An 11,624-nucleotide genomic window follows, 5' to 3' on the forward strand; every position below is an offset into this window, starting at 1 on the left:
GATCATGCCACTGCACTCCAGCCTGGGCAACAGAGCGAGACGCCGTCTCAAAAAAAAAAAACACACAAAAAAAAAAACAAAAAAAAGAAAACATTCTGCACAGTCCCACTTATGTATAACATCTAGAATAGGCAAACCTACAGTGAGAGAAAGTAGCTGAGTGGTTGCCAGGGGCTGGTGGGGATCAAGAAGTGAGAGTGGCTGCTTATGGGGATGAGGTTTCTTTTGGGGTGATGAAAATATCCTAAAATCAACTGTGGTGATGACTGCACAACTCTCTGAGTATATTAAAAAACAAACAAACAAACAAAAAACACTGAATTGCACACTTTAAGGGGGAATTTTTATCGTATGTGGATTATATCTCAACAAAGTTTTTTTTTTTTTTCTTTTTAAGGAACTTGGGAGAGTGCTACTTTAGACAGGACAGTCAGGTAAGATAATTCAGGGAAAGCAAAATATCAATCTGTAGACATATGCACTTGTACCACAAATGTACAGCAAACTGGCCCCAAGCCTATCTGGACACACCTCACCTTCCACCCATTACCATGTGCCTTCCCAAGGGCAGGGGACTCCGCAAATTCCTAGGAGGTCTCCTTTTTTCACTTCACATGCATTTCTCCTTCCATGTGTTCTGTTAAAACGTGGAGGGTGCCCTCCAGCCCTTTCCTGGACTCTTCTAGTAGAGATTCTAGTAGAGCTTCAAGAGTCCATGGCTGGGCGCAATGGCTCATGCCTGAGGCCGAGGTGGGCAGATCACTTAAGGTCAGGAGTTTGAGACCAGCTTGGCCAACATGGCAAAACCTCATCTCTACTAAAAATATAAAAATTAGCCAGGTGTAGTGGTGTGCACCTGTGGTCCCAGCTACTCAGGAGGCTGAAGCAGGAGAATCGCTTGAACCTGGGAGGCCGAAGTTGCAATGAGCTCAGATGGCACCACTACACTCCACCTGGGTGATAGAGACTCCATCTCAAAAAAAAAAAAAAAAAAACCACAAAAAACAAACAAACAAACAAACAAACAAAAACAAAAGCAAAAAAACGGAGAGAGACCTGTGGTGCCAGCCGTGGGATCCAGCGGCACCCACCCATCAGATGTTGATCCTGCTCCCCGCTCTCCCACTCGTGCAGCCAACACATGTTGAGGGCTTATTCTGGGGAAGAAACCCAAACAAAACTGGAGGGTCAGAGTTTACACTGAAGTATTGGCCTTGAGATGTCAATGATAAAAACGATTTTTTTCTAAGAGATTTTTCTACAGATTTCATAGAATTTCCATGTATTTCATAAAATTCTGTTCTATATAAACATGAGAGTCCAATTCTTATTGGGAGCATTGAAAAAAATAATATAAACATAACAGATATTAACAATTCCTAACTAGCAAACTGAAGTTTACTCTGACACTAAGATCCATTTTTTTGGTCACAAAATCACCCACACTTTATGGACCCACACACAGTTAAAAGCCAAGAATAAGGCCAGGCACGGTGGCTAACGACCGTAATCCTAGCACTTTGGGAGGCTAAGGCAGGTGGATTGCGTGAGTCCAGGAGTTTGAGATCAGCCTGGGCAACAGTGCGAAACCCCATCTCTACTAAAAATACAAAAAAACTAGCCAGGAGTGGTGGCGTATGCCCTGTAGTTCCAGCTACTCAGGAGGCTGAGGTGGGAGAATCACCTGAGCCCAAGAGGCAGAGGTTGCCGTGAGCTGAGATCATGCCAGTGCACTCCAGCCTGGGCAACCAGAGGGAGACCCTGAGACCCTGTTTCCAAACAAAAAAGACAAGAATTAAAAAAAAAAACAAAAACCCAAAATCAAAGTTTTTAATTAGAAATTGTAAACAGAATTTTTAAATTTTAAAAACACCCAATTTTTATACTCCAATAGCCATAAAAATGGTGGGCATGGAGGTTATCTGGCTTGAAATGACAAGGGGCTTTTTTCAAAGAATAACAGAGCCTAGAGAGGCTTCTGAGATCACCCAGTCCCACTTCGTCACGCAACAGTGAGGAAACTGATGCAGCAAGGAGGAGAAATGACTCCCAGCCCTCGTGCTGTTAGCCGAAGGCCAGGCTTTTAGGTCTCTCAAACCAAAATGCATCTTGTCCCCTTTAAGAGACGTCACCTCAGAAGGCAGTACACTTACTCCAACAGCTGCCACTGCCCAGCGCATACAGGAATTGCCTAACATGAACCAGAATTATTTTATAGCCAGACCTCATTTTGGACAGAACTGCTAACATTATGGTAGGCAGGCTGGTTTTTGTTGGTGTTTTTTTTTTTTTTTTTTTTTTTTTGAGATAGGGTCTCACTCTGGAGTGCAGTGGTATGCTCATAGTTACCTGCAGCCTTGACCTCTGGGACTTAAGCAATCCTCCTGCCTCAGCCTCCTTAGTAGCTGGGACTACAGACATGCATCACCACACCTGGCTAATTTTTAATTTTTTTGTAGAGATGAGATCTCCCTATGTTGTCCAGGCTTCTTTTGACTGTTTTTATGCATCAAACCCACCCCTGGAACACCCACCAAAGCAGGTGTGGGTTCTAGAGAAGTTTCTGAACACAGCATCACAGCAGATGAAACCTTTGGGAAATGCATATACAATTACCCAAAGAGACGACTCTGAAAGGGATAGCACCCATATACACGTCTGAGTTTTAGGTTATTTTAATTTTTATTATTTTAATTTTATTTTTTTGAGATGGAGTCTTGCTCTGTCGCCAGGCTGGAGTGCAGTGGCACGATCTCGGCTCACTGCAACCTCCCCCTCCCGGGTTCAAGCGATTCTCCTGCCTCAGCCTCCCGAGTAGCTGGGATTACAGGCACACGCCACCACGCCTGTCTAGTTTTTGTATTCTTAGTAGAGGGGGGGTTTCACCATGTTGGCCAGGCTGGTCTTGAACTCTTGACCTCATGATCTACCTGCCTCGGCCTCCCAGAGCGCTGGGATTACAGCCATGAGCCACTACATCCGGCCCTAGGCTATTTTTAAACGCCAGTCACATTACTTTCTAGCCACACTGTTTTTGGGATGTCAGAGTGGTCATTCACGAGTACAGGTGAAAACCCCTAACAAGTGATGCTCACACACAGTTTTTGGGATTAAGTTTGCCTTTTTCCAATCCAGAAAAGGGAGATTTGGAAGGCAAACTGGTGCAAGTAGAGGAGAGCTGATTTTAATGGTATCTGGATAGGAGCTATGAATGGCAAACAGTCCTTACTCACGAACCCAAAGCAGGTTAGAAAAACCCGACATGTGGCTGGGCACAGTGGCTCACGCCTGTAATCCCAGCACTTTGGGAGGCCAAGGCAGGTGGATCATGAGGTCAAGGGATCCAGACCATCCTGGCCAACATGGTGACACCCTGTCTCTACTAAAAATACAAAAATCAGCTGGGCGTGGTGGTGTGTGCCTGTAGTCCCAGTTACTTGGGAGGCTGAGGCAGGAGAACTGCTTGAATCAGGGAGGTAGAGGTTGCAGTGAGCCAGGATCGCGCCTTGCGCCACGGCACTCCGGCCTGGTGACAGAGCAAGACTCTATCTCGAAAGAAAAAAAAAGAAAGATTCTATATGTAACAGCATTTGGTTGGCTTCTGCTGCCACATCAACAATAAAACAGCACTTCGCAGGCCAGTCTAGAAAGTGGGATTTTTCTGTCATTCACACTGGCCACTCCGAACACTACTCACAGTTCATCTGAATTAATAAGCATTTATTTAATAAGTACCGGGCATTAAAATGTTGACATGATACCGCTAATCAATGTGTAAAATGCAAGCAATATAGGATGGCCTAGATTTTAAATCAGTCCCAACCTTTTTCATTTGTGGGTTTGTTTGTGTTTGTGGTAGTAGGAGAGGGCACAACACTGCAATGAGGAGAAAAGTACCAGACTAGGAGCTGAAAAGCTCGGCTCTGGTTCGCACTTTGCCACAAATGGGCTTTCATTTCCTCTTCTGTAAGATGGGGATGGTCTCCCACAGGGTGGCTATGAGGATCAAATGCAACAACTCATGAGAAAAGCAATGGAAACTGATAAAACACATGCACATTTGAGGAAGAGTTGCTCCTCTTATTACTGAACTCTGAGAATTCCTCATACCCAAAGCACCCAGGAAAACCACCTAGCATGAGGCCTGAGCAAAGGCCAATCATAGCCTCAGCACTACACAAAAGCCAGTGCAAGGTAAAGAAACCTACAAGGGGGCTGGGCGCGGTGGCTCAAGCCTGTAATCCCAGCACTTTGGGAGGCCGAGACGGGCGGATCACGAGGTCAGGAGATCGAGACCATCTTGGCTAACCCAGTGAAACCCCGTCTTTACTAAAAAATACAAAAAACTAGCCGGGTGAGGTGGCGGGAGCCTGTAGTCCCAGCTACTTGGGAGGCTGAGGCAGGAGAATGGCGTAAACCCAGGAGGCGGAGCTTGCAGTGAGCTGAGATCCAGCCACTGCACTCCAGCCTGAGTGACAGGGTGAGACTCCATCTCAAAAAAAAAAAAAAACAAAAGAAACCTACAAGGGCTAAACAACCAATGAGAGGAAAGCAAGGAAAGCAGACATGTGGACATCCTGAGTCACCGCATGGAGACAAAAGGTGGTAAAGGCCTTGTGTGCCTCTACTTCCCGCAATCTCTGATCAGTTTGGGGTCACTGTATAGCTCTATTTCCAGTACTAGCATAGCCACAGGGGTCAGTCTCTTCCCTTTATAGAAATCCCACATGGGCCAATAAGACAGGTATTATCGTCTTCACTTTACTGATAGGACAACAGGTCAATGAAGTGACTTGCTTACAGTCAGCCGGGCAACTAGGCTGAGAAACCAAGCTTCCTGACCCCCCTCCCCCAATCCACTCTCTCTCCTCAGGTGGTTACACACCAACATCAGCTCCCATCTGTGAATGATCCACTATGGGTTAGGTCCTTAAGGGCAGGGGTTCTGCAGGTGAAGACAGATTTGAAGAGGTGAAGTCACATGCCTGTGGTACAGTATCCCCCGCTCATCCATGGTTTCACTTTCCAAGGTTTCAGCTACCTGCCATCAACCTTGCTCTAAATATATTAAGTAGGGCCAGGGCGTGGTGGCTCATGCTTGTAATCCCAGCACTTCGGGAGGCCGAAGCAGGTAGAACACCTGAGGTCGGGAGTTCGAGACCAGCCTAGCCAACATGGTGAAACCCCATCTCTACCAAAAAATACAAAAATTAGCCGGGTGTGGTAGTGGGTGCCTGTAATCCCAGCTACTTGGGAGGCTGAGGCAGGAGAATCGCTTGAACCTCACCTGGGAGGTGGAGGTTCCAGTGAGCCGAGATCACACCACTCTACTCCCGCCTGGACGACAGAGCGAGATTCTGCTCAAAAAGACAAATAAAAATATTAAACGGTAGATTCTAGAAAGAATGCGTAAGTTTCAATTGCACATCATTCTGAGTAGCATGATGAAATCTCACACCACCCTGCTCCATCCCACCTGGGATGTCCTTTGTCCAGCATGTACTGTATCACAGTGCTTGTGTTCAAAGAATCCTTATTTTATTTAATAATGGCCCCAAAGCGCAGGAGTAGCAATGCTGGCATATTATTATAACTGTTCTATTTTGTTATTAATTATTGTTGTTAATCCCCTACTGTGCCTAATTCATAAATTAAACTTTATCACAGGGATGTATGCATAAGACAAAACATAGTCTACATAGTGTTCAGTACCATCTGAGGTTTCAGGCACCCACTGGGGGTCTTGGAACGTATCCATTGAGGATAAGATTTAACCTGGTGCTGTGCAATTCTAAAGCTGGCCCGCTTTCCACTATCTCTCCACCAGACACACTGTCTCAGGATTCTAAGAAACCTCAAGAGGCAAGGTTTATTTTGCAATTAGGATGGTTGTCCCTGGTATCAAGAACAGATTTCTTCAGAAAATCAGCATGACCTAGAACTTCTTTCTTATCTAACAGTCCTTTTGCTATTTCTAATGAAAACTGAAAAAGTCAAACAGACTTTATCCAAATATGAAAAAAAAAAAAAAAAGATGAGCAGAATTAGACTCTTGATTGGAAGGACTGAGAATGCAAACTTTAACCAGAAACCATTTCCCCTTATCCCGCCCTGCCCCCTCTTTTTGAAGTGCCAGGAGCAGCTACAAAAACAAAGATGACTCCTAGGGCCAGGGGAAGCTTGAGTCAAGGCCAAAGGTCCTGAAATCTGAAGGTCCAGGCCCAAGGGCACAGACTTTACCTCTATGAAGGAGAGATCTGGCAGTATCCCTAGCAAGCAGACAGCCAGCCTGAGAGAGAGATGAATAGAGGGGTACAGTTCCACAAGGCTGACCTCTGCACTGGACTTGAGGCCCGTGAACCTAGTGATCTGCAAAAACGAGTTTACATAACAGGCCTTTGTGTTGTCCCAGATAAGAGTGAGTGGAGGAGCTTCAGAATGTTTTAAGGATTTAGAGCCAGCTGAGATTTCCTGAGGACACTGAGGTGGGGAGGAGGGAGGGTGGGGGAGGGGCAAATTCAGACCTAATCTGTCTCATCTAGGGAGGAAAACAGTAACTGCAGCACTAATATAATATATATTTATTTATATTTATAAATCCTTGTTTTTAAATAAGAAATGAGTAACACTGATGGCTTCTCAGAGGACACTGGGTGGCTTACGGGACAAACACGGAAGACTTTTCACTATACACCCTTTGAAGTTTTAAAAATTTTGAAATCTATTCAAAAGTAAGTCATGGAAACTTTAAACTCTTTCAAGCATGTTCAAAGTTTTCTGGCAACCCTAAGAAAGAGGCAGAGCAAAGACCATTAGTCCCATTTCACAGATGAAGACGCCTGAAGCTCCAAGGAGAAAAAAAATGAATTGCCCAAGTCTGTGGCAGGGTTGAAGCAAGATCCAGAACTTCAGACTCCTAGTCCAGTGCTCTGTCAGAGACTCCACAGTATACAAGACAAGCAGCACCTCAGATTCACTTTATAAGTCCAGTTCTCATGGCTACAGCCAAATGCATCCACAAGAACACTAGAAATGACCACCACATACAAAGCCTTACTGACTCGTACAGCAGTGTCTCTGAGCTGTTTGGGTATATCTACACGCTCTGGTTAATAATTGATAAATGATGATAATAATTGATAAATACCCTAAAACTCTTTAACTGTCAACCCCAATTTTTCTAAAATGCCCCATTCCACATTCTTCTCTCAGTGAATGCAATGGCCACAACCGCGTTTTTATTAGATCCATTCACTTTCAGAATCTCAGTGTCATCTTTATGAACTCAGAGCAAATCAGAAGGGTAGTCAAGTAAAAATGAGGACTGGGCTTAGGAGCCAGCCAAACCCTTGGTTTTGCCATAGACTTGTAAGTGACCTAGCCTCAGCTTTCTCTCTACAAAGGAACCAATTAACAGGCGCATATTGGACACCATGTGTTTCACACTGGCCCACTGGATCCCTGTATTTTCAAGGAGCTTAACTTCTATAAGGGGAGATGACCAAAAAAAAAACAAAACAAAAACCAGTTAATTTGATGCTCTGGTAAGTGTTATGACCAGATACGATAGAGTTACAGAATAGAGGACCTGGGAGGTCAGGCAAGGCCTCTCTGAAGATGTGGCATTCGTGTTGGGACCTGAATGATGAAGTAGCAGTTACAAGGGGATGTAGAGGCAGAGTATGATGGGCAGGGGAAGAGATGTAAAGGTCCCAAGGCAGGGGTGAGCCTGCCATGTTGAAGGGCTAGTGAAGCTGGAGAGCAGGCAGTAAAGGGTAGAGATGGGCCTCTGTCTGCCTCTCCAACTTCATCTCTTTCCAGAGGTCCATCTCTTTGGGGAAGGTGTTTGGAGGTTATTCTGGTTGTAATGGGAAGTGGCTACAGAAATAAAGTAATTTGATTAAATCTGTGATTCTCAAATTTTTTTTTTTTTTTTAGCAGCAGAACTCTTTAGTCAAATAACAAGAAGAACTTCAACATACAACTAGATAAAGGTATTGCTCTGACTGGTTGGGAAACTAGTTAAAGCCCTTCTGACCTTCTCTCTGCCCTCTTGGCCTTTCTCTTCACCTTTCAGTACCTCCAAGCTCACAGGAGCTGGAAAACCACCAGGTGATCCATCTCTAAGCTTCCTCAGCTCTAATAAAACCAGCATCATTGTAAAGAATCACAGGGAAAGCTTTAGGAGATAAGAATGGATGCTTGCTGGACAAGCATCCCAGGCTTCCCAAGACAGGCCCTGAGAAGGTTTATTTTATTTTATTTTAAATAGATACCACATCTCACTATGCTGGCCAGGCTCATCTCGAACTCTTGGCATCAAGCAATCTTCCTGCCTTGGCCTCCCAAAGTGCTGGGATTACAAGCATGAGCCACCGTGCACAGCCCCGGGAAGGTTTTACACTAAATCCCTGATGTGCACTTGCTTTCCACAGAAAAAACAACAATAAGTTCTGGTTTATCAAGGGTTTCAGTTAAAATCACACTGCTGAAACTACAGAGACAAAAAACAGATTGGGGGTTGCCAGGGGATGGGGTGAAAGGAACTGACTACAGAGGAACAAAAGGAACTTTCTGGGTTGGTGGAAAAATTCTCGATCTTGATTGTGGTGTGGCTGCTTGTCTATGTATGTTTGTCAAGTTCATAGATCTGTGCACCTCAAGTGGTGAAAGTTTACTGTGTGTAAATTAGACCTCAAAAAACTTGACTTAAAATCACATTGCCAAAAGACTACTCACTCAGAGGCACTTTACAGATGGAGGAGGGAAAACGGCTTGCTCCTGCTGAGGCAGCGGACCCCAGGAATCCTGACTGGAAGGACAGTGTTCCCTCAAGTTCACGGCTGCCCAGTTTTAATTTGGAGCCCCTGCAGTGAGTCAGACTTTAGGTTTTCCTGACTGCAAAACGAGGTGGTAAACAATTGCCAGAGGCTTCCCCACCACAGACAATGGGATTCTGAAAAGCTGGGTGGAGGAAAAAATCTGCTTTGGAGTCAGAAAAACTGGGAAAAATATTCCCACTTCTATCACTTCTTAGCTGTGCACCCAGGCTCCATCCTGTGTGAGTGGGGGTAAGAATTCCCTCCAGTCAGCAGAGAATGCACCTGTAACCCAGCTGATTCCCAACACCCTCTCAAGGGCGCAGTTATAACTTGGAGAGGTTTTACCACAGCTACACAGCTCTTCTACTCCCCAGCCCCCAGGCTGCTTCCTAGGAAGGACAATCTGGAGGTAACCATAAGGAAAGGAAATAACGAACTGGCCGGCCCTGCATTGCATAACCTGTGCACAGTAAACCAGGAGCTCTGCTAGGGCACAGGCTGTTATCTCAACAGGTAAACAGGAACCCTGCCCCCTCCCTGACCACCATCAGCACGGGGCCACCTCAGACACTCCAGGAGCAGACCGATAGCTCGTGAGGAGGACACCACTGCTCTTTAGCCTGTATTTTCACACTCCCCTTTCCCTGCAGCTGCTGGCGTCATCACTAGGTACACACTCATTAACGGACACTCCACCCACTCCAGCTCTTCCCTGGCTACCTGCTCCAAAAGGGTGGTCCCGAGTGACTCAAAGCTGCCTTCTGCACCTTGCTCTTTTCCATCCACGGAGCCCAAAACACAGACCCCAGAAGACGATTAAAAAATAAAAATTGAAAAACCCTCAGGCAGGAGTTTCTGCTTCCCCGTCACATCTACTGAGAGGCACTGTGGTCACATAAAGACTGTTGACTTTTTTCTCCACCGTGGGGCAGGAGGGAGGCAACACCCAGAAATTATCCCAATTTTACAGAAACAAAGACAAAGAGCTACGTATCCTAGCCAAAGGCAACAAGGAGCAGGCCTAGAGCCACCCTGAGAGGCAGAGCCCAGCAGCAGCAAGGCTCCAGTGACTCCCATATCCCTGGCAGAGATCGTCCCAGCCCTGTGCTCTGAGAGGTGTCCTGAAGATCATGGGGACTGGAAACCATGAAAGCAAGCAAAGATTTCTGTACAGTGCTGTTCAGAAAAGTTACTGAGTGCCTTCAGCCCGGGGTCTCCCGGTTGAATAGGGACTACCTACACCTAGGTTAAGTAAATCTGATTTCATTCATCGCAAATATTTATCAAACCACTGCCAGGACATTGTGGCAACCACATCCTGCTGTTTTTATTCGGAGCCATTGCCAAAGTTTGGTCCTCTCCCCCACCTTCCGGTATCTGTGAAGTTTTCAGTTTCTATCAAACTCCAGCTGGGGGAGGGAACCGGGGCTGGCCCTAGTCGAGTAAAGTTCCACCACCAGGTCCACAAAGAGACTGCAGGGAGGCGTGGCCAGGCCGGAAATTCTGACAAAAAGTTTTGCCCTCCGGTCCTAGAAGCAACTACTTCCTGATCGCTCCTAGTCCTGAGGTGGGGGTGCAGTTCTCTGGCACAGTGCCCCGCCGGTGGGCCGAGCTGGAGGCTGCCACCGCGGTGGATGGAGGTGGGGGGTCTGATCTCCGTACTCCGAGGCGCTCCGCTAGTACCTGGAACAGGGGAGTCTAACCCCCTGCCACCCAATGGCTAAAGTTATTTTGGAGCACAGTCCCCCCCCAGGGTATGAGCTCCGGAGGGCAGGGCCGCCTCCTCCACACTCCCTCGCCCCTCCTCGCAACCCATGGCCAACGCTTTGAGGACGTGAACCCGGCCCAGACCCCGGGGCCCAGGCCTGCTCCGACCCGAGGAAGGAAAAAGGGGAAGCCAAAGGAAATTTCAGACGGCCGCGGGGTGCGCTGCCCCCGCCCCGCCCGCCGAGGGAGCGCCTTCCAGGGGCCCTGGCCGGCCTCCCACCTTGACCCGCTTGCCCTGGATCTCCAGCGTCTTCATGGTGAAGTCGACGCCGATGGTGCTTCCCTGGCGCTCCGAGAAGGCGCCGGTCTTGAAGCGCTGCACCACGCACGTCTTGCCCACGCTTGCGTCGCCCACCAGCACCAGCTTGAACAGGAAATCGTACTGCTCGTCCGGGTCCCCCGGGCCCGGGCCCGGCCCCGCCATGGCCTAGAGGGAGCCGAAGGGCCGGCGCTCTGGACGCTGGGACCGGCCTGAGCTCACGCAAGCCGCGGGCCGAGCTCCGCCCGCTCCAGCCCGCGGGCCGCCTGGCTACGTGGAGCGGCCGCAACACCTGAACCCCCAGCACTGCCGACCGCCTGCCTCGGCCTCGGCCCCGCCCCGGCCCTGGCTCGGTCCCGCCCCGGCCCGGCTCGGCCCCGCCCGGACTCGGAGCCCCACGGGTTCCGCTCCGCCCCGGATCCGCCAAGCCGGGCCCGCGGCAAAGCTCCGGCCAGTCTTCAACTCCGAGCCAGGCCAGTCCGGCCTGTAGGCCCGCCCCAGCCCGCCCCCGAGCTCCGCCCCACCCGGGCTCCGCCCTCAGGCCGGCACCCACTCCGCCCCCAGCCCTATCCTCGGGCCCATCTCAGCCCGAACCCCCGGTTCTGCCTACGTCCCCGCCCCCGACTCCACCCTCAGCTCCGACATTGACTCCGTCCCCAGGCCCACTTCAGCGCGCCCAGTCTCCGACCCGACTCCGCCCACAGGTCCTCTTCAGCCCGCCCCGACTCCGCCCTCAGGCCCACCTCAGCCCGCCCCGACTCCGTCCCCAGCTCCGA

General features: G+C 48.6%; 1 protein-coding gene across 2 annotated transcripts in view; it reads right to left on the bottom strand.

The window, feature by feature from the left end:
* RAB43 (RAB43, member RAS oncogene family) overlaps positions 1-11,328 on the bottom strand; it is a 38,694-nt gene extending 27,366 nt beyond the window's left edge. For both annotated transcript variants that reach the window (XM_007985407.3, XM_073009815.1), the window contains exon 1: positions 10,810-11,328. In XM_007985407.3, coding sequence (XP_007983598.1) covers positions 10,810-11,013 — 204 coding nt within the window. In that variant the 5' untranslated portion in view covers positions 11,014-11,328. The remainder of the gene's footprint in view (positions 1-10,809) is intronic.
* Between the last annotated feature and the right edge of the window lie 296 nt (positions 11,329-11,624).

The sequence above is a fragment of the Chlorocebus sabaeus genome, chromosome 22 (assembly GCF_047675955.1).
Source record: "Chlorocebus sabaeus isolate Y175 chromosome 22, mChlSab1.0.hap1, whole genome shotgun sequence".
In the NCBI taxonomy this organism is placed as follows: Eukaryota; Metazoa; Chordata; class Mammalia; order Primates; family Cercopithecidae; genus Chlorocebus; species Chlorocebus sabaeus.